The sequence below is a fragment of the Eucyclogobius newberryi genome, unplaced genomic scaffold (genome assembly GCF_026437365.1).
Source record: "Eucyclogobius newberryi isolate DKJ021-1_F unplaced genomic scaffold, fEucNew1.0.hap1 SCAF_2, whole genome shotgun sequence".
NCBI lineage: Eukaryota > Metazoa > Chordata > Actinopteri > Gobiiformes > Gobiidae > Eucyclogobius > Eucyclogobius newberryi.
In genome coordinates, this window is record NW_027315834.1 from 52,886,717 (window position 1) to 52,909,943 (window position 23,227).

The 23,227-nt window shown below is 49.0% G+C and overlaps 1 protein-coding gene across 1 annotated transcript in view; it reads left to right on the forward strand.

Moving 5' to 3' along the window:
- Nucleotides 1–11,929: 11,929 nt before the first annotated feature.
- LOC140367208 (uncharacterized) overlaps nucleotides 11,930–23,227 on the forward strand; it is a 22,538-nt gene continuing 11,240 nt past the window's right edge. Inside the window, exons 1-3 of the mRNA XM_072453563.1 lie at nucleotides 11,930–12,065; nucleotides 17,451–17,600; nucleotides 22,543–23,227. The exon at nucleotides 22,543–23,227 is cut by the window's right edge and continues 168 nt beyond it. Of these exons, the coding sequence (XP_072309664.1) occupies nucleotides 17,459–17,600; nucleotides 22,543–23,227 (827 nt within the window). The 5' untranslated portion in view covers nucleotides 11,930–12,065; nucleotides 17,451–17,458. The remainder of the gene's footprint in view (nucleotides 12,066–17,450; nucleotides 17,601–22,542) is intronic.

A 23,227-nucleotide genomic window follows, 5' to 3' on the forward strand; every position in this document is an offset into this window, starting at 1 on the left:
GAAGGTGACGGAGGAGGTGATGGAGGAGGTGATAGAGGAGGTGATGGCCGTGTAGAACTGCTCCATCATCAGCTTGTCTTTCTTCAGCTGCTGCAGGAAGTACATCCTCTGCTGGAGCTGATGGTGGCTCCCACTTGAGGTCCTGGTGATGGTGGCTCCCACTTGAGGTCCTGGTGATGGTGGCTCCCACTTGAGGTCCTGGTGATGGTGGCTCCCACTTGAGGTCCTGGTGATGGTGGCTCCCACTTGAGGTCCTGGTGACGGTGGGCTCCCACTTGAGGTCCTGGTGACGGTGGGCTCCCACTTGAGGTCCTGGTGATGGTGGCTCCCACTTGAGGTCCTGGTGATGGTGGTGCATAGGAGGTGGAGGGAGTCCACAGTGGTGATGGGGGAGTCTGAGATGGTGAGGGGGGGGCCGGGGGGCTTTGACTTTCCTGAAGTCCACGATCAACTCCAGGTTGTTTCCACTCCACCTCCTGTAACAGACTCATTCCCGTCCGAGATGAGCCCGATAGGGATGGTGTCGTTATGGTGATGAGGGTGGTGTCGTCCGCAAACTTAATTTGTTTTACAAAGTCGTGGTTGGAGATCCAGCAGTTTGTCACAGGGAGAAGAGCAGGGGAGAAAGTACACAGCCCTGTGGAGATCCTGTGCTGATAGTCCGAGTGTCTGAGATATTCTTCCCCAGCCGCACGCACTGACTCCATTAGGAAGTCAGTGCTCCCCCTGCAGGTGGAGTCAGGTACGTTGAGCTGGGAGAGCTTGTCCTGGAGCAGAGCTGAAGTCCACAAACAGGATTCTGGCGTAGGTTCCCGGGGAGTCCAGGTGCTGCAGGTGAAGTGGCAAGCCAGGTTGATGGTGTCGTCCACAGACCTGTTGGCTCTGTAGGTGAACTGCAGGGGGTCCAGCAGGGGGTTCAGCAGGGGGTCCAGCAGGGGGTCCAGCAGGGGTTCCAGCAGGGGGTCCATCAGGGGGTCCATCAGGGGGTCCAGCGGGGGTTCAGCAGGGGGTCCAGCAGGGAGTTCAGCAGGGGGTCCAGCAGGGGGTCCATCAGAGGGTCCATCAGGGGGTCCAGCAGGGGGTTCAGCAGGGGGTTCAGCAACCCTAGTCTCATACTGAGAGTAATGTGGTGCCGGGGGTTCCTGTACAGGTCTTATACTGAGAGTAATGTGGTGCCGGGGGTTCCTGTACAGGTCTTATACTGAGAGTCATGTGGTGCCGGGGGTTCCTTACAGGTCTTATACTGAGAGTAATGTGGTGCTGGGGGTTCCTGTACAGATCTTATACTGAGAGTAATGTGGTGCCGGGGGTTCCTGTATAGATCTTATACTGAGAGTAATGTGGTGCCGGGGGTTCCTGTACAGGTCTTATACTGAGAGTAATGTGGTGCCGGGGGTCCCTGTACAGGTCTTATACTGAGAGTAATGTGGTGCCGGGGGTTCCTGTACAGGTCTTATACTGAGAGTAATGTGGTGCCGGGGGTTCCTGTACAGGTCTTCTACTGAGAGTAATGTGGTGCCGGGGATTCCTGTACAGGTCTTATACTGAAAATAATATGGTGCCGGGGGTTCCTGTATAGATCTTATACTGAGAGTAATGTGGTGCCGGGGGTTCCTGTATAGATCTTATACTGAGAGTAATGTGGTGCCGGGGGTTCCTGTACAGATCTAATACTGAGAGTCATGTGGCGCAGGGGGTTCCTGTAGAGATCTTACTGCAGATGACAGACGCTTGAGTCTGACGGAGGAAGTGGAGAATCCTTGGGTCAAATCTGTTCTTACGACATGGAAGGAGCTGTCTCACCTACAGCTCATACTCAAGATTTAAAGTCTGGACGACAAAAGGTTTAAAGTCTTTTACCAGATTGTGACGAATCATCTGAAGAGTTTTAATGAGGTGAAAGAATCATTTGACTTAGAGAAACACGACTTTTATAGGTTTTTACAAAGAAATTAAAAAGAATGATGACATCATTGCCTTTTGAGAGAAACATTTATTAAATCTTATAAATCTGAACTTTCAAGGAGAATAATATCTATATTGTATGAATGTATTAAGAGTCTGGACAGTCACATGACACATGAAGGGTCAATGTGAAAGAGAGGGTCAGACTGTTGGAGAGGATGTGGCAGCAGGAGACAGATTGTTGGAGAGGATGTGGCAGCAGGAGACAGACTGTTGGAGAGGATGTGGCAGCAGGAGACAGACTGTTGGAGAGGATGTGGCAGCAGGAGACAGACTGTTGGAGAGGATGTGGCAGCAGGAGGCAGACTGTTGGAGAGGATGTGGCAGCAGGAGGCAGACTGTTGGAGAGGATGTGGCAGCAGGAGGCAGACTGTTGGAGAGGATGTGGCAGCAGGAGGCGGACTGTTGGAGAGGATGTGGCAGCAGGAGACAGACTGTTGGAGAGGATGTGGCAGCAGGAGACAGATTGTTGGAGATGATGTGGCAGCAGGAGACAGACTGTTGGAGAGGATGTGGCAGCAGGAGACAGACTGTTGGAGAGGATGTGGCAGCAGGAGGCAGACTGTTGGAGAGGATGTGGCAGCAGGAGACAGACTGTTGGAGAGGATGTGGCAGCAGGAGGCGGACTGTTGGAGAGTGTAATATAGTGGTATGTTCTATAGAAAGACTGGACCCAGGTAGAAGATGATAAGAAGTTTACTGATCAGGGTCAGGTTTCTATGGTGAGGAAGCATCGCAATAGTTACAGACAAAAGGGACAAAGGGGCATGAGGTACATTTGTACTTCATGCAAATGAGTATAAAGTGGGCGTGAGTATAAAGTGGGCGTGAGTATAAAGTGGGCGTGAGTATAAAGTGGGCATGAGTATAAAGTGGGCGTGAGTATAAAAGGGGCGTGAGTATAAAGTGGGCGTGAGTATAAAGTGGGCATGAGTATAAAGGGGGCGTGAGTATAAAGGGGGCTTGAGTATAAAGTGGGTGTGAGTTTAAAGGGGGCGTGAGTATAAAAGGGCGTGAGTATAAAGGGGGTGTGAGTATAAAGGGGACGTGAGTATTAAGGGGCGTGAGTATAAAGTGGGCGTGAGTATAAAGGGGCGTGAGTATAAAGGGGGCGTGAGTATAAAGGGGCGTGAGTATAAAGGGGGCGTGAGTATAAAGGGGGCGTGAGTATAAAGGAGGCGTGAGTATAAAGTGGACGTGAGTATAAAGGGGGCGTGAGTATAAAGGGGGCGTGAGTATAAAGGGGGCGTGAGTATAAAGTGGGCGTGAGTATAAAGGGGGCGTGAGTATAAAAGGGGCGTGAGTCGAAAGTGGGCGTGAGTATAAAGGGGGCGTGAGTATAAAAGGGCGTGAGTATGAAGGGGGCGTGAGTATGAAGGGTGCGTGAGTATAAAGTGGGCGTGAGTATAAAGTGGGCGTGAGTATGGCGTGAGTATAAAGGGGGCGTGAGTATAAAGTGGGCGTGAGTATAAAGTGGGCGTGAGTATGGCGTGAGTATAAAGTGGGTGTGAGTATAAAGTGGGCGTGAGTATAAAGGGGGCGTGAGTATAAAGGGGGCGTGAGTATAAAGGGGGCGTGAGTATAAAAGGGCGTGAGTATAAAAGGGCGTGAGTATAAAGGGGGTGTGAGTATAAAGGGGGCGTGAGTATAAAGGGGGCGTGAGTATAAAAGGGCGTGAGTATAAAAGGGCGTGAGTATAAAGGGGGTGTGAGTATAAAGGGGGCGTGAGTATAAAGGGGCGTGAGTATAAAGGGGCGTGAGTATAAAGGGGGCGTGAGTATAAAGGGGCGTGAGTATAAAGGGGGCGTGAGTATAAAGGGGGCGTGAGTATAAAGGGGGCGTGAGTATAAAGGGGGCGTCCCTAATGAGCTACAATATGAGTTTACTTTGTGCCAGGAGTTTTCTGTTTTTTTTTCATCTTTGGCTGTTATTGGACGTCTGCTTATTTTGGTGTATGTCTGTCTCCTCTCTGACCGTGTTCTTGTCTTTGTTTGTTTGTTTCTTACAAAATAGATTAATCAGAACATTTAAATTAAAAAATTAAATAAAAACAGTATAAACGTACTAACAGTATAAACAGTATAAACAGTACTAACAGTATAAACAGTACAAAGAGTACTAACAGTATAAACAGTACAAAGAGTATGAACAGTACAAACAGTATAAACAGTACAAACAGTACTAACAGTATAAACAGTACAAAGAGTATGAACAGTACAAACAGTATAAACAGTACAAACAGTACTAACAGTATAAACAGTACAAAGAGTATGAACAGTACAAACAGTATAAACAGTACAAACAGTATAAACAGTATAAACAGTACAAACAGTACTAACAGTATAAACAGTACTAACAGTATAAACAGTACTAACAGTACAAACAGTATAAACAGTACTAACAGTATAAACAGTATAAAAAGTACTAACAATATAAACAGTACAAACAGTAGTAACAATATAACAGTATAACAGTATAAACAGTAGCAACAGTATAACATTATAAACATTATAAACAGTACTAACAGTACAACAGTATAAACAGTACTAACAGTATAAACAGTATAAACAGTAGTAACAGTATAACAGTATAAACAGTATAAACAGTATAAACAGTACAACAGTACAAACAGTACTAACAGCATAAACAGTATAAACAGTAGTAACAGTATAAACAGTACAAACAGTATTAACAGTATAAACAGTACTAACAGTACAAAACGTATAAACAGTACTAACAGTACTAACAGTACAAACAGTACAAACAGTATAAACAGTACTAACAGTATAAACAGTATAAACAGTATAAACAGTACAAACAGTACTAACAGTACGAACAGTATAAACAGTATAAACAGTAGTAACAGTATAAACAGTACAAACAGTACTAACAGTATAAACAGTACAAACAGTATAAACAGTACTAACAGTACAAACAGTATAAACAGTACTAACAGTATAAACAGTAGTAACAGTATAAACAGTACTAACAGTATAAACAGTATAAACAGTACAAACAGTACTAACAGTACAAACAGTACTGACAGTAAAACAGTATAAACAGTAGTAACAATATAACAGTATAACAGTATAAACAGTAGTAACAGTATAACAGTATAAACAGTAGTAACAGTATAACAGTATAACAGTATAAACAGTATAAACAGTACAAACAGTACTAACATTACAAACAGTATAAACAGTACAAACAGAATAACAGTATAAACAGTACTGACAGTATAAACAGTATAAACAGTAGTAACAATATAACAGTATAACAGTATAAACAGTAGTAACAGTATAACAGTATAAACAGTACAAACAGTACTAACAGTACAACAGTATAAACAGTACTAACAGTATAAACAGTATAAACAGTATAAACAGTACAAACAGAATAACAGTACAAACAATAGTAACAGTATAACAGTATAAACAGTACTAACACTACTAACAGTATAAACAGTACAAACAGTACGAACAGTATAAACAGTACTAACAGTAAAACAGTACAAACAGTAGTAACAGTATAACAGTATAAACAATTGTAACAGTATAACAGTATAAACAGTACTAACAGTACAAACAGTAGTAACATATAAACAGTACTAACAGTATAACAGTACAAACAGTAGTAACAGTATAAATAGTACAAACAGTATAAACAGTACAAACAGTACAAACAGTAGTAACAGTATAAACAGTAGTAACAGTATAACAGTATAAACAGTAGTAACAGTATAAACAGTATAAACAGTACAAACAGTATAACAGTATAAACAATTGTAACAGTATAACAGTATAAACAGTACTAACAGTACAAACAGTAGTAACATATAAACAGTACTAACAGTATAACAGTACAAACAGTAGTAACAGTATAAATAGTACAAACAGTATAAACAGTACAAACAGTACAAACAGTAGTAACAGTATAAACAGTAGTAACAGTATAACAGTATAAACAGTAGTAACAGTATAAACAGTATAAACAGTACAAACAGTATAACAGTATAAACAATAGTAACAGTATAACAGCATAAACAGTACTAACAGTAGTAACAGTATAACAGTATATACAGTATAAACAGTAGTAACAGTATAACAGTATAAACAGTACTAACAGTACTGACAGTGGTTGTCCTGGTTGAATATAGTGCAGTATTGGCAGTAGAAACAGTAGTAAAAGTACTGACCTGAGCTCACATGTCGGGGTCGTCTCCTTTGCGCCTTTTTAAATTTGAGTTTATGAAAATAATGTACAGTTTATGAACAGAACGAGACAAAAGAGAAAAAGGTTCAGAGGGAAAGACGAGCGAAGACCTGAAAGTTTAATGAAGAGCAAGATGAGGTCGTGTTACTGTAACCATGGCAACAAGGAGATGAAGAGAGCACTGTTTTTGTGTCCTTCGGCATGACACTCCCATGTGCGCAAACCCTAACCCTGTGGTGAGGCCAGCTTATGGTCCGACCAGTTAGGAACAGAAATATAAAGCTACAGTTTCAGCTCCGCTGCCCTAGGAGTAACTCTGGGGGAAGTATGAGCTCTGTCCTCTGATAAACACTTTTTCTATCAAACTATATTTCATATTTAATTTCACTTTGCAATCTGTTCAATGCCTTTTCTTCTTCTCCCACTTGGAACAGACACATCAATGACCTGTGGACCCAGAGTATCCTCTCCTGGAGAAAATGTCTCTACTCTATATGAACGGTTCTTTAAACCGTTCCTCCTGCTGGTTCACCTCCTGAAGAACTGTTTCTCCTCCTGAAGAACTGATTCTCCTCCTGAAGAACTGGTTCTCCTCCTGAATAACTGTTTCTCCTCCTGAAGAACTGATTCTCATCCTGAAGAACTGGTTCTCCTCCTGAAGAACTGTTTCTCCTCCTGAAGAACTGATTCTCCTCCTGAAGAACTGGTTCTCCTCCTGAATAACTGTTTCTCCTCCTGAAGAACTGATTCTCCTCCTGAAGAACTGGTTCTCCTCCTGAAAAACTGGTTCTCCTCCTGAAGAACTGGTTCTCCTCCTGAAAAACTGGTTCTCCTCCTGAATAACTGGTTTTCCTCCTGAAAAACTGGTTCTCCTCCTGAAGAACTGGTTCTCCTCCTGAAGGACTGGTTCTCCTCCTGAAGAACTGTATTGCACATGGGTATGTCAGTATTGCACATGGGTATGTCAGTATTGCACATGGGTATGACAGTATTGCACATGGGTATATCAGTATTGCACATGGGTATGTCAGTATTGCACATGGGTATGACAGTATTGCACATAGTTATGACAGTATTGCACATGGATATGACAGTATTGCACATGGGTATGTCAGTATTGCACATGGGTATGTCAGTGTTGCACATGGGTATATCAGTATTGCACATGGGTATGACAGCATTGCACATGGGTATATCAGTATTGCACATGGGTATGTCAATATTGCACATGGGTATGACAGTATTGCACATGGGTATGACAGTATTGCACATGGGTATAACAGTGTTTGTTGTAGAGTGTGACAGCAGCAGAAGGAAAGACCTGTGAAACGTCTCCTTCACACAGCGAGCGTGGATCAGTCTGTCACTGAAGCTGCTCTCCAGAGCGGACAGAGTATCCTGCAGGGGACAGAGTGTCCTGCAGGGGGTGACACTCATGGTCCAGCATAGATGTGAGTTAATTGTACTTTCAGTAGTTGTTACTTCAGCACATATTTTTTCATTTTGTTCTTCGGGTCTATTTTCTCTATCTCAATGAGAGGGACCCAAACCCAAACAAATGGGAAAGAGAAGGAAATCTTGTTTTGACAGATGAATAGTGGGAAAATGTGTACATCCCAGAGGAGCAGCTCAAAATCACGTGTCTGGAGGGAATTTTGTTGGAAAAATGTATCATGTTTCTTCATAACTCCATGTCAAGGTGCTCATTAGTCACAGAGAAACAGCGCCACCAGGAGGCAAACCACTGTCACATGTTCAGGCTCCTGTCAATCACAAATATGTGAGTGAAGTTCACGACGCTCTGCGACTGTTACAGACATTGACCCCTGAACTTTACAACTATGAACTTGGGCCTCAGAACTCCTGCCATGGACACAATACATGGATACTTTAGAATGTACTTTAGAATGTACTTTAGAATGTACTTTTGGCAGCAGGAAAAAAGACCATCAGGAAGAGGCTGTCACAGACAATCAAGGACTGGACTGACATAGGAACAGACATCAGACAAATGGAGAAAATGACAATTGGACTTAATTTGGAAATAGACAAATTTGACGGACTGTGCCATAATTTATTTATGTATTATGTGCCTTTTGTGTTGATGTTTTTATTATTTATCTATTTATTATTAATGTTATCATTATTATTATCATTATTATTATTATTATTATTATTATTATTATTATTATTATTATTATTATTATTATTATTATTATTATCATTATCATTATCATTATCATTATCATTATCATCATCATTATTATTATTATTATTAGGCCCGAGCGCCACAAGCTGGCGAGAGGCCTATTAATCTCGTAAGGCCGTGCGAAGCACGGCTGCGAAAGTGCGCACGTAGTGCGCACGAAATCGAGCGCGAAGCGCTCGCCCACTTCCAAACACTCACTAACGCACTCCTTCACTCATGCACGCCCCGTGCATACTAATTAGTAGTAGGAAAATGGAACATTACCGTTGTAAACGGGCGAAGCCCGTGCAAAAGTGCGCACTAAACGAGCACTTTACATTGAGATGACGACCGCGAAGCGGTCGTCATCCCCATATAAAGCACTCATTTGCGCTAAGTACCTCACGAATACGTTCCCCATCTCTTGCATGTTCCGTGCATATAAGCATGTAATGCAAAAATTTAACATTATTACTGTATAGAGGGCCAAAAACACAAAGTGGGCGGAGCCCACTCAAAATTAACGAAAGTACCCGTCAGTGACCAGGGACCCACACCATGAGGTAGGAAAGCGAAAATGTATAGTTTATGATATTTGAAAAATGGGAAACATTGTTTTCGCATCGGAATATTACTTTTTCTTCTTTCTTTCTTCTCTGGACCAACCCCCCTATTTTTCACCCAGTGAACATTGACGAAAAGTCACAAAAATGTTCACACCTCTAAAAATCGTGCCTCTCTATATTCTGGCTATTTCCCTTTTCTAAAATAAAAAACATTGGCACGTCAGCGCCCCCAAATGTACCAAAAATGCATTGAGAGATGGGAAATGACCCCCAAAAAATCTGATCGTAGAATCATGAAATTTGGCGCAGAGGTAGATGGTGACAAGAGAACTGTAGCAAGAATTTCAGAAATCTCCCAAATTTAACATTTCTGCCGTTTGCGCAGATAAAGTCCGAATTGCGTCAAATTAGAATCAGTTGTTAAACTCTTTGCCCTAAACCTACTTGAAGTGAAATAAATTAATTTGGCGCCACAGCGCCCCCTACAGATTTTATATGGAGGTTAAATATTTAGTTTTGCGAGATTATATGAAATTTGACACACAACTCAATTTTGGCATCCCCATCAAACAAGTCAATGAGACCCATGTCATAATTGTTATGGCTTTGCCGTAACAATGACCGAAACCTTCCATGTTATTCCAATGGGGAAATCGTCAGAACATGTTTACACTTTAGACTTTCACAAACTCCTCTTAGGGCGTCAGCCCTATTAACCTGAAATTTGGTGAGACTCATCTTCAGTGGTGGAACGTCAAAAGTTATCCACATTTTTATTCAAAGAGTCACGGTGTCTGTGCGGCAAAGCCGCACATTTTGCCAAGAATTCAAAATAAAATAGCTTTTTGATGGTAAAACAAAGGGGAGAAGATGTGACAGCGTCACAGATTCAGCAGTAGGCGTAATAAAAGGACAATTGGGGCGCGTTAGCGCCCCCTCCTCTTGCGGCGTGGCGGCGGCGTGGCGAGGGCCAATCATTGCCGCTTGCGGCTATATTTATTATTATTATCATCATTATTATTATTATTATTATAATTATAATAATAATAATTATTATTATTATTATAGCGCCACAAGCTGGCGAGAGGCCTATTAATCTCGTAAGGCCGTGCGAAGCACGGCTGCGAAAGTGCGCACGTAGTGCGCACGAAATCGAGCGCGAAGCGCTCGCCCACTTCCAAACACTCACTAACGCACTCCTTCACTCACGCACGGCCCGTGCATACTAATTAGTAGTAGGAAAATGGAACATTACCGTTGTAAACGGGCGAAGCCCGTGCAAAAGTGCGCACTAAACGAGCACTTTACATACACTCATTTGCCCTAAGTAGCTCACGAATACGTTCCCCATCTCTTGCATGTTCCGTGCATATAAGCATGTAATGCAAAAATTGAACATTAATACTGTATAGAGGGCCAAAAACACAAAGTGGGCTCCGCCCACTCAAAATTAACTAAATTACTTGTCAGTGACCAGGGCGCTTTCCGAAAATGTATAGTTTATGATATTTGAAAAATGGGAAACATTGTTTTCGCATCGGAATATTATTATTTCTTTCTTCTTTCTTCTTTCTTCTTTCTTCTTTCTTCTTTCTTCTTTCTTCTTTCTTCTTTCTTCTTTCTTTCTTTCTTTCTTTCTTCTCTGGACCAACCCCCCTATTTTTCATCCAGTGAACATTGACGAAAAGTCACAAAAATGTTGACACCTCTAAAAATCGTGCCTCTCTACATTGTGGCTATTTCCCTTTTCTAAAATAAAAGAAATTGGCGCGTCAGCGCCCCCAAATGTACCAAAAATGCATTGAGAGATAGGAAATGACCCAAAAAAAATCTGATTGTAGAATCATGAAATTTGGCGCAGAGGTAGATGGTGACAAGAGAAGTAAAAAATATTATTACGGCAACGCCGTCCGCCCAACCAAATGTCGGCCATATTGCTTCAAAAATGGCTAAACATGACTTCGGAGTTTTTCCAAACGTCGTACTTTTACAAACTCCTCCCAGGGCGTTGGCCCTAAAAAGCTGAAATTTGGTGAAAATGCTACTGAGGAGTGGGACATCAAAAGTTATTCAAATTACATTGATACCTGCCACGGTTTCTGTGGGTTTGGGCGAAGCCGCAAACTTTAGCTAGAATTTCAGAAATCTCCCAAATTTAACATTTCTGCCATTTGTGCAGATAAAGTCCGAATTGCGTCAAATTAGAATCAGTTGTTAAACTCTTTGCGCTAAACGTACTTCAAGTGAAATAAATAAATTTGGTACCACAGCGCCCCCTACAGATTTTATATGGAGGTTAAATGTTTAGTTTTGCGAAATTTTATGAAATTTGACACACAACTAAATTTTGGCATCCCCATCAAAAAAGTCAATGAGACCCATGTCATAATTGTTATGGTTTTGCCGTAGCGATGACCAAAACCTCCCATGTTATTCCAATGGGGAAATCGCCAGAACATGTTTACACTTTAGACTTTCACAAACTCCTCCCAGGGCGTCAGCCCTATTAACCTGAAATTTGGTGAGACTCATCTTCAGGGGTGAACCGTCAAAAGTTATTCACATTTTTATTCAAAGAGTCACGGTGTCTGTGCGGCAAAGCTGCACATTTTGCCAAGAATTCAAAATAAAATAGCTTTTTGATGGTAAAACAAAGGGGAGAAGATGTGACAGCGTCACAGATTCAGCAGTAGGCGTAATAAAAGGACAATTGGGGCGCGTTAGCGCCCCCTCCTCTTGCGGCGTGGCGGCGGTGTGGCGAGGGCCGATCATTGCCGCTTGCGGCTATATTTATTATTATTATTGTTATTATATCTTTTTCTCTCTTCTTGTAGCTCCTGCTCTCTGGTCTTTTTCTTCGTTTTGTCTCTGTTAGTTTTCAAAAAATTGAAGAAAAAAAAAGAAAAAGAAAAGATTTTGTGACTTTTATGGCGATAACACCTTTTCTGATTCGGAAATGTTTTCTCCTTCCACTTCCGTTCAGTCTCTTACTCTGAAGGCGCGTTATGCTTCCGATTCCGGTCACCGGCTGTTTCCGGTGTGCACACCGTTGTTGATCTCTGCGTTTTTTCCGCGGATTAAACTGACAAATGCCGCAGTGACGGAGCCTCAGGGACCCGCGCCGCTCGTGCCAGGTACGTGCCCGCGTGTGGTCCCGGTCCTGTCCCGGTCCTGTCCCGGTCCAGGCCGGTTTAGCCCCGGTTGAGCCGCGGTCTGGTCTTGGCCTAAATCCCGTTGTTTCCTCTGAGCCTGAAAACAATCCCAGTGTGACGTCACCGATCAGTCACGTGACGTCACGAATCGCTAACTAACCGGGTGATTGACAGGTAAGGCAATTCACACAGACATGAAAGAAATCACAAAACTGTTTAAGACATAAAAGAGGAGAAGGCACCAGCAGGAGGCCGGTTCATGTTTAGTCCTGACTCTGGCACCAGCAGGAGGCCGGTCCATGTTTAGTCCTGACTCTGGCACCAGCAGGAGGCCGCTCCATGTTTAGTCCTGACTCTGGCACCAGCAGGAGGCCGCTCCATGTTTAGTCCTGACTCTGGCACCAGCAGGAGGCCGGTCCATGTTTAGTCCTGACTCTGGCACCAGCAGGAGGCCGGTCCATGTTTAGTCCTGACTCTGGCACCAGCAGGAGGCCGGTCCATGTTTAGTCCTGACTCTGGCACCAGCAGGTGGCCGCTCCATGTTTAGTCCTGACTCTGGCACCAGCAGGAGGCCGGTTCATGTTTAGTCCTGACTCTGGCACCAGCAGGAGGCCGGTCCATGTTTAGTCCTGACTCTGGCACCAGCAGGAGGCCGGTCCATGTTTAGTCCTGACTCTGGCACCAGCAGGAGGCCGCTCCATGTTTAGTCCTGACTCTGGCACCAGCAGGAGGCCGGTCCATGTTTAGTCCTGACTCTGGCACCAGCAGGAGGCCGGTCCATGTTTAGTCCTGACTCTGGCACCAGCAGGAGGCCGGTCCATGTTTAGTCCTGACTCTGGCACCAGCAGGAGGCCGCTCCATGTTTAGTCCTGACTCTGGCACCAGCAGGAGGCCGGTTCATGTTTAGTCCTGACTCTGGCACCAGCAGGAGGCCGGTCCATGTTTAGTCCTGACTCTGGCACCAGCAGGAGGCCGGTCCATGTTTAGTCCTGACTCTGGCACCAGCAGGAGGCCGGTCCATGTTTAGCCCTCACCCACTTTCACCTTCTTCTTCTTCTTTGGTGTTTTAAGGCTGGGATCCAAGTGTTACGGGGTTGGGCTGGTCGCCTGGTTGGGCTGGTCGCGGCGGGGTTGGGCTGGTCGCGGCGGGGTTGGGCTGGTCGCGGGATTGGGCTGGTCGCGGGATTGGTCTGGTGGCGACGGGGTTGGGCTGGTCGCCTGATTAGGCTGGTCGCGGCGGGGTCGGTCGCCTGGTTGGGCTGGTCGCGGCGGGGTCGGTCGCCTGGTTGGGCTGGTCGCGGGGTTGGGCTGGTCGCCTGGTTGGGCTGGTCGCGCCGGGGTTGGGCTGGTCGCGGGGTTGGGCTGGTCGCGGCAGGGTTGGGCTGGTCGCGGGATTGGTCTGGTCGCGACAGGGTTGGGCTTGTCGCGGCGGGGTTGGGCTGGTCGCGGGGTTGGGCTGGTCGCCTGGTTGGGCTGGTCGCGGCGGGGTTGGGCTGGTCGCGGGGTTGGGCTGGTCGCAGGGTTTGGCTGGTCGCAGGGTTGGGCTGGTCGCGGCGGGGTTGGGCTGGTCACGGCGTGGTTGGGCTGGTCACGGCGTGGTTGGGCTGGTCACGGCGTGGTTGGGCTGGTCACGGCGTGGTTGGGCTGGTCACGGCGTGGTTGGGCTGGTCACGGCGTGGTTGGGCTGGTCACGGCGTGGTTGGGCTGGTCGCGGGGTTGGGCCGGTCGCGGCGGGATTGGGCTGGTCGCGGGGTTGGGCTGGTCGTCTGGTTGGGCTGGTCGCGGCGGGGTTGGGCTGGTCGCGGCGTGGTTGGGCTGGTCACAGCGTGGTTGGGCTGGTCGCGGGGTTGGGCCGGTCGCGGCGGGGTTGGGCTGGTCGTAGGGTTGGGCTGGTTGCGGCGGGGTTGGGCTGGTCGCGGGGTTGGGCTGGTCGTAGGGTTGGGCTGGTTGCGGCGGGGTTGGGCCGGTCGCGGCGGGGTTGGGCTGGTCTCGGGGTTGGGCTCGTCGCCTGGTTGGGCTGGTCGCCTGGTTGGGCTGGTCGCGGGGTTGGGCTGGTCGCGGGGGGGGTTGGGCAGGTCACGGGGGGGTTGGGCTGGTCGCGGGGGGGTTGGGCTGGTCGCGGGGGGGTTGGGCTGGTCGCGGCGGGGTTGGGCTGGTCGCGGCGGGGTTGGGCTGGTCGCGGCGGGGTTGGGCTAGTCGCGGCGGGGTTGGGCTGGTCGTGGGGTTGGGCTGGTCGCGACGGGGTTGGGCTGGTCGCGGGATTGGTCTGGTCGCGACGGGGTTGGGCTTGTCGCGGCGGGGTTGTGCTGGTCGCGGGGTTGGGCTGGTCGCCTGGTTGGGCTGGTCGCGGCGGGGTTGGACTTGTCGCGGGGTTGGGCTGGTTGCGGCGGGGTTGGGCTGGTCGCGGCGTGGTTGGGCTGGTCGCGGCGGGGTTGGGCTGGTCGCGGCGTGGTTGGGCTGGTCGCGGGGTTGGGCTGGTCGCCTGGTTGGGCTGGTCGCGGGGTTGGGCTGGTCGCCTGGTTGGGCTGGTCGCGGGGTTGGGCTGGTCGCGGCGTTGGGCTGGTCGCGGCGGGATTGGGCCGGTCGCGGCGGGATTGGGCCGGTCGCGGCGGGGTTGGGCTGGTCGCCTGGTTGGGCTGGTCGCCTGGTTGGGCTGGTCGCCTGGTTGGGCTGGTCGCCTGGTTGGGCTGGTCGCGGGATTGGGCTGGTCGCGGCGGGGTTGGGCTGGTCGCGGCGGGGTTGGGCTGGTCGCGGCGGGGTTGGGCTGGTCGCGGCGGGGTTGGGCTGGTCGCGGCGGGGTTGGGCTGGTCGCCAGGTTGGGCTGGTTGCGGGGCGGTTGGGCTGGTCGCGGCGGGGTTGGGCTGGTCGCGGCGGGGTTGGGCTGGTCGCGGCGGGGTTGGGCTGGTCGCGGCGGGGTTGGGCTGGTCGCGGCGGGGTTGGGCTGGTCGCGGCGGGGTTGGGCTGGTCGCGGCGGGGTTGGGCTGGTCGCGGGGTTGGACTGGTCGCCAGGTTGGGCTGGTCGCGGCGGGGTTGGGCTGGTCGCGGCGGGGTTGGGCTGGTCGCGGCGGGGTTGGGCTGGTCGCGGCGGGGTTGGGCTGGTCGCGGGGTTGGGCTGGTCTCCAGTCGGCAATTTTTTTACCAAGTCGGTCAGTTTACGGCAAACTGACATTTTTTTTGGGCAGCCTCACTTGATGTTGCCACGTCAACCACAAAAGCTTTTCCTGCTGTTTATCCACCACCAGTTTATCTGGTTGTTTCTGTCAGTCTGATGGTTCGTTCAGACCGGTGCGGCAAAAGCGTCCAGATTACATTCAAAGTCTATGTAAACGCGCGTCGAGCACCTCCTGCGTTTTTGCGGCGCGATTTCCGCTTATTTGCTGCGCGATTCGCTGAGGAGCGCGGCGAGGCGGGTGCGCTTTTGCATTTTCCGCTCGAGACGCTTTGACGGGCGAATAAGCTTCAATGCATCAAAACGGTTCGCCGCAAATAAGTTCAGAATTTTGAGCTTTTCTGCGGCGGGACAGCAGCCAATCAGAGATGACGCTCCGGTGACGTACGTACACATGTCCCCCCGAGAAGAACCGGCACCACAACAATGGCAGACGATATAGATATATATCTATATCTAGATACAAATATAGATCTAGATCTAGATCTACACAACACATACACAGCACATACACGGCACATACACAGCACATACACAACACATACACAGCACATACACGGCACATACACAGCACATACACAACACATACACAGCACATACACAACACATACACAGCAGATACACAGCACATACACAACACATACACAGCACATACACATCACATACACAGCATCTACACAGCACATACACAGCAGATACACAACACATACACAACACATACACAGCACATACACAACACATACACAGCACATACACAACACATACACAGCACATACACAGCACATACACAGCACATACACAACACATACACAACACATACACAACACATACACAGCACATACACAACACATACACAGCACATACACAGCACATACACAGCACATACACAGCACATACACAGCACATACACAGCACATACACAACACATACACAACACATACACAACACATACACAGCACATACACAACACATACACAGCACATACACAGCACATACACAGCACATACACAACACATACACAACACATACACAACACATACACAGCACATACACAGCACATACACAGCAGATACACAGCACATACACAACACATACACAGCACATACACAGCACATACACAACACATACACAGCAGATACACAACACATACACAGCACATACACAACACATACACAGCAGATACACAACACATACACAGCACATACACAGCACATACACAGCACATACACAGCACATACACAGCAGATACACAGCACATACACAACACATACACAGCACATACACAGCACATACACCTGATGGACAGATGGACAGGCGTCTGTAGTTGTTGTTGTCCTGGGACATGTCCTCGCATCAATGCAGGAAACAAGTCAGGACCCGGGACAGACGAAACTACAGCTGAGAGCGATGTTTATCCAGTCTTGAAGCAAATTATGTTATTGACTCAACTCGATCACTGCTGGATCCAGACGCCGAGCGTCTCCGTTTTTGGGCTTTGAAGAGCAAATACGCAAAAGGCTCTGTCTCAACTTTGATCCGCCAATAAAGAAGCCAGACTGACCACACCTCCACTGCACTGACCACACCTCCACTGCACTGACCACACCTCCACTGCACTGACCACACCTCCACTGCACTGACCACACCTCCACTGCACTGGCCACACCTCCACTGCACTGACCACACCTCCACTGCACTGACCGCACCTCCACTGCACTGACCACACCTCCACTGCACTGACCACACCTCCACTGCACTGACCACACCTCCACTGCACTGACCACACCTCCACTGCACTGACCGCACCTCCACTGCATTGACCACACCTCCACTGCACTGGCCACACCTCCACTGCACTGGCCACACCTCCACTGCACTGGCTTACTATATTTCGGCTCTGCTCCGCTGCGTCGAGAACGCGGCGTACTTGCGTCCAACTTGGCCATAACGAGCGAACAGGCGTTTGCGGTGTGAACGGGGCATGAGGAGGTGGTCAAAGGAGGAGCTACAGACTAGAGATGCAATAAACTATAAAGTCTAATTTATTACAAATATAAATGTTCCACACTGTTCTGATGTTGCTTTGTGAACGTAAGCAAAGGAACTGAAGGTTCCTCTGATGAGGGGCCATAGTTCTTGTTACTGTTGTGTCATTGATTGGCCGTTGCCATAGTAATTACAGTTCTCTCTCTCCACAGTCTGGGCCATGCTCCCTCGCCCACTTATTCTCAACCAATCAGAGAACAGAGGTTGGGACAAACCAGGCATGGCCCCGCCCTCTGAGCCACACATCACCCGAAACTCCGCCCCTCTACCACTCCCATTGGCCGAGGCGTGTCTGCACACAGGTGAGGGGTGGGGCAAAGCAGGTTTCAGAGTGACGACATTTTGTGAAGAGAATATATAAAAATATAATCATGAAAAATGGGAAGAAAAACAAAAAGTGTTTATATTTTTGTGGTTGATGAATAAGCAGGTCTGCTCAGCTGCTGCTGCTCAACTGCTGCTGCTGCTCAGCTGCTGCTCAGCTGCTGCTGCTGCTGCTCAGCTGCTGCTGCTGCTGCTGCTGCTGCTGCGACTGCTCAGCTGCTGCTGCTGCTGCTGCTGCTGCTGCTGCTGCTACTGTTCAGCTGCTGCTGCTGCTGCTGCTGCTGCGACTGCTCAGCTGCTGCTGCTGCTGCTGCTGCTGCTGCTGCTGCTGCTGCTGCTGCTGCTGCTGCTGTTCAGCTGCTGCTGCTGCTGCTGCTGCTGTTCAGCTGCTGCTGCTGCTGCTGCTGTTCAGCTGCTGCTGCTGCTGCTGCTGTTCAGCTGCTGCTGCTGCTGCTGCTGCTCAGCTGCTGCTGCTGCTGCTGCTGCTCAGCTGCTGCTGCTGCTACTGCTCAGCTGCTGCTGCTGCTACTGTTCAGCTGCTGCTGCTGCTACTGTTCAGCTGCTGCTGCTGCTGCTGCTGCTGCTGCTGTTCAGCTGCTGCTGCTGCTCAGCTGCTGCTGCTGCTGCTCAGCTGCTGTTCAGCTGCTGCTGCTGCTCAGCTGCTGCTGCTGCTGCTGCTGCTGCTGCTGCTGCTGCTGCGACTGCTCAGCTGCTGCTGCTGCTGCTGCTGCTGCTGCTGCTGCTACTGTTCAGCTGCTGCTGCTGCTGCTGCTGCTGCGACTGCTCAGCTGCTGCTGCTGCTGCTGCTGCTGCTGCTGCTGCTGTTCAGCTGCTGCTGCTGCTGCTGCTGTTCAGCTGCTGCTGCTGCTGCTGCTGTTCAGCTGCTGCTGCTGCTGCTGCTGCTCAGCTGCTGCTGCTGCTGCTGCTGCTCAGCTGCTGCTGCTGCTGCTGCTGCTCAGCTGCTGCTACTGTTCAGCTGCTGCTGCTGCTACTGTTCAGCTGCTGCTGCTGCTGCTGCTGCTGCTGCTGCTGCTGTTCAGCTGCTGCTGCTGCTACTGTTCAGCTGCTGCTGCTGCTGCTGCTGCTGCTGCTGCTGCTGTTCAGCTGCTGCTGCTGCTCAGCTGCTGCTGCTGCTGCTCAGCTGCTGTTCAGCTGCTGCTGCTGCTCAGCTGCTGCTGCTGTTCAGCTGCTGCTGCTGCTCAGCTGCTGCTGCTGCTGCTCAGCTGCTGCTGCTGCTCAGCTGCTGCTGCTGCTGCTCAGCTGCTGCTGCTGCTCAGCTGCTCGTAGGGCGACTCCTTGTAACTGCTCGTAGGGCGACTTCTTGCTGCTCTGTTGCATGCGCAGCGCGGTGCAACACTGGGCTTTGGTTGAACATAACGCTGTGTTTTTCACCTGGAAATCTCTTGAAATCTGACACTTTATTGAGCGAAATGAAAAAGAATGAACTGTGTCGTTGGTCGGCAGAAATACAGTTTGTTCAGTTCACGTTCACCAGAATTATGAACGGCTGTTCAGGCACAACACTGGACGCCACCTACAGGACAGGACCAAGATGACACCTGAACACATCTGTTTGAACACCTTCTACAGACAGATTCAGGGCTGGGCCATGGGCTCTCCCGTCTCCATAGTGACCGACCTGTACATGGAGCACTTTGAGAAGAAGGCTCTGACCTCCTTTTCAGGCTCCGCCCCAAGAGCTGAAGCCTTCTCAGGACACATCAACGTGGACAAGAGGAGGTGCCCACCAGCTCAGAGGACAAGAGGAGGTGCCCACCAGCTCAGAAGACAAGAGGAGGTGCCCACCAGCTCAGAAGACAAGAGGAGGTGCCCACCAGCTCAGAGGACAAGAGGAGGTGCCCACCAGCTCAGAGGACAAGAGGAGGTGCCCACCAGCTCAGAGGACAAGAGGAGGTGCCCACCAGCTCAGAGGACAAGAGGAGGTGCCCACCAGCTCAGAGGACAAGAGGAGGTGCCCACCAGCTCAGAGGACAAGAGGTGGTGCCCACCAGCTTAGAGGACAAGAGGAGGTGCCCACCACCTCAGAGGACAAGAGGAGGTGCCCACCAGCTCAGAGGACAAGAGGTGGTGCCCACCAGCTTAGAGGACAAGAGGAGGTGCCCACCAGCTTAGAGGACAAGAGGAGGTGCCCACCACCTCAGAGGACAAGAGGAGGTGCCCACCAGCTCAGAGGACAAGAGGTGGTGCCCACCAGCTTAGAGGACAAGAGGAGGTGCCCACCAGCTCAGAGGACAAGAGGAGGTGCCCACCAGCTCAGAGGACAAGAGGAGGTGCCCACCAGCTCAGAGGACAAGAGGAGGTGCCCACCACCTCAGAGGACAAGAGGAGGTGCCCACCAGCTCAGAGGACAGGAGGAGGTGCCCACCAGCTCAGAGGACAGGAGGAGGTGCCCACCACCTCAGAGGACAAGAGGAGGTGCCCACCAGCTCAGAGGACAAGAGGAGGAGCCCACCAGCTCAGAGGACAAGAGGAAAGAGGAAAAACACATCCAGAATGCCCTCTCAGCCTGTGGAGACCCGGCTTGGGCTCTTGTGTGAAGAAAACCAAAAAGCAGGACAAAAGGGAAACAGAACAAAGTAGTTAATTCTGTCAATGCAGTGAAGAAAAGTGTAAAGAGCCACATAGTGAGACTAAAGAGAGCCACATAGTGAGACTGAAGAGCCACATAGTGAGACTGAAGAGCCACATAGTGGGACTAAAGAGAGCCACATAGTGAGACTAAAGAGAACCACATAGTGAGACTGAAGAGCCACATAGTGAGACTAAAGAGAGCCACATAGTGAGACTGAAGAGCCACATAGTGAGACTGAAGAGCCACATAGTGAGACTAAAGAGCCACATAGTGAGACTAAAGAGAACCACATAGTGAGACTGAAGAGCCACATAGTGAGACTAAAGAGAGCCACATAGTGAGACCAAAGAGAGCCACATAGTGAGACTAAAGAGAGCCACATAGTGAGACTAAAGAGAGCCACATAGTGAGACTAAAGAGAGCCACATAGTGAGACTAAAGAGAGCCACATAGTGAGACTGAAGAGCCACATAGTGAGACTGAAGAGCCACATAGTGAGACTGAAGAGCCACATAGTGAGACTAAAGAGCCACATAGTGAGACTAAAGAGCCACATAGTGAGACTAAAGAGCCACATAGTGAGCCACATAGTGAGACTAAAGAGAGCCACATAGTGAGACTAAAGAGAGCCACATAGTGAGACTAAAGAGAGCCACATAGTGAGCCACATAGTGAGACTAAAGAGAGCCACATAGTGAGCCACATAGTGAGACTAAAGAGAGCCACATAGTGAGCCACATAGTGAGACTAAAGAGAGCCACATAGTGAGCCACATAGTGAGACTAAAGAGAGCCACATAGTGAGACTAAAGAGAGCCACATAGTGAGACTAAAGAGAGCCACATAGTGAGACTAAAGAGAGCCACATAGTGAGACTAAAGAGCCACATAGTGAGACTAAAGAGAGCCACATAGTGAGCCACATAGTGAGACCAAAGAGAACCACATAGTGAGACTAAAGAGAGCCACATAGTGAGCCACATAGTGAGACTAAAGAGCCACATAGTGAGACTAAAGAGAGCCACATAGTGAGACTAAAGAGAGCCACATAGTGAGACTAAAGAGAGCCACATAGTGAGACTAAAGAGAGCCACATAGTGAGCCACATAGTGAGACTAAAGAGAGCCACATAGTGAGACTAAAGAGAGCCACATAGTGAGACAAAAGAGCCACATATTGAGACTAAAGAGAGCCACATAGTGAGCCACATAGTGAGACTAAAGAGAGCCACATAGTGAGACTAAAGAGAGCCACATAGTGAGACTAAAGAGAGCCACATAGTGAGACTAAAGAGAGCCACATAGTGAGACTAAAGAGAGCCACATAGTGAGACTAAAGAGAGCCACATAGTGAGACTAAAGAGCCACTGCACCAGAGGCTTTCTCAGTGTCAGACACTGGAGTTCAGGACCACAGAGCGTCGTGCATCTTCATCTTAAAGAGACAAAGCACTCGATCAAAGACAGTGAGGAGAAAAGTCTGAGCAGATGAAGAGTCTGAGCAGATGAAGAGTCTGAGCAGATGAAGAGTCTGAGCAGATGAAGAGTCCGAGCAGGTGAAGAGTCCGAGCAGGTGAAGAGTCCGAGCAGGTGAAGATGGTTTGAAAAAGGTGTGAAGGAGGCCATTTTTGTTAAAAAATAAAATAAAATATTGAAACATTATCACACATAAATGGACATTATTTTACACTGTAAAAGAAGTGAAAACTAAGGTTGAAAGGACAAGAACAAGGGTTTGGATAATAATGAATAACCAATAATGCAGAATATTTAAATTTAATCCCAAAGTATAATTTATCATTATGGCCTAAAGACCGAGTGCTCCAGCGCCACCTAGTGACATCACACTAACTCCAACTGTTTCCCCTGTGGCTAATTGTTTTCTCTCTCCATCCTCAGACTCCTCCCCTTCATCCTCAGACTCCTCCTTTCCATCCTCAAACTCCTCCCCTCCATCCTCAAACTCCTCCCCTTCATCCTCAGACTCCTCCTCTCCATCCTCAAACTCCTCCCCTCCATCCTCAAACTCCTCCCCGCCATCCTCAGACTCCTCCTCTCCTCAAATGCCTCCTCCTTCACCTCCTCATGACTCTGTCTCTCAGACTCTACTTGTGTCCTATCCTCCCTCAGACTCCTCCTCAGACTCGTGTCACAAATCTCCTTTGTCTCCTCCTTCATCTCTTTGTTTGTCTCCTCACTTGTCCCCTTCTTCATTTCTTTCTCCTCTAAACCTTGTCTCTCCCTCCTCAGACTCCTTCTTTCCTCAAATGCCTCTTCCTTCACCTTCTATCCCTGTCTCTCCTAATGTCCTTGTGTCTTCTCCTTCCCCAGCCTCCTCCACCAGCCACATGTCTCCTCAGATACCTCCTCGTTCTCCTCCTCGTTCGCCTCCTTGTTTGCCTCCTGGGCCCTGCGTCCTTTGCTCCTCGATGCTTCCTAGTCTCCTTTCCTCACTTCTTTCCTTACACCAGAAGGAGATGAAGCGTCTGATTGGAGGAGCCATGGCAACCTTTGACCAACGGCTGAGCGCTTTAGAGCGACGCCTAAACAAGGACAGGGGGGACGAGGACAGGGGGGACGAGGACAGGGGGCACGAGGACAGGGGGCACGAGGACAGGGGGCACGAGGACAGGGGGGACGAGGACAGGGGGGACGAGGACAGAGGGGACGACAGCTGCTCATTATGGTCGGAGGGGGAGGAGCCAGTGGCAGGTCCCAGCCAATCAAGGAAAAGGAGACGACGGAGGGAAATTAAGGAAACGATGAGGAAACAAAGGAAGCATCAATCAGAGCAGAGCATGAGGACTGTGGGCCAATCAGAGCAGCGCATAAGGGCTGTGGGCCAATCAGAGCAGCGCATAAGGACTGTGGGCCAATCAGAGCAGCGCATGAGGACTGCGGGCCAATCAGAGCAGCACATGAGGACTGCGGGCCAATCAGAGCAGAGCGCCAGGACTGCGGGCCTATCACAGTGGAGCGCCAGGACTGCGGGCCAATCAGAGCAGAGCGTGAGGAC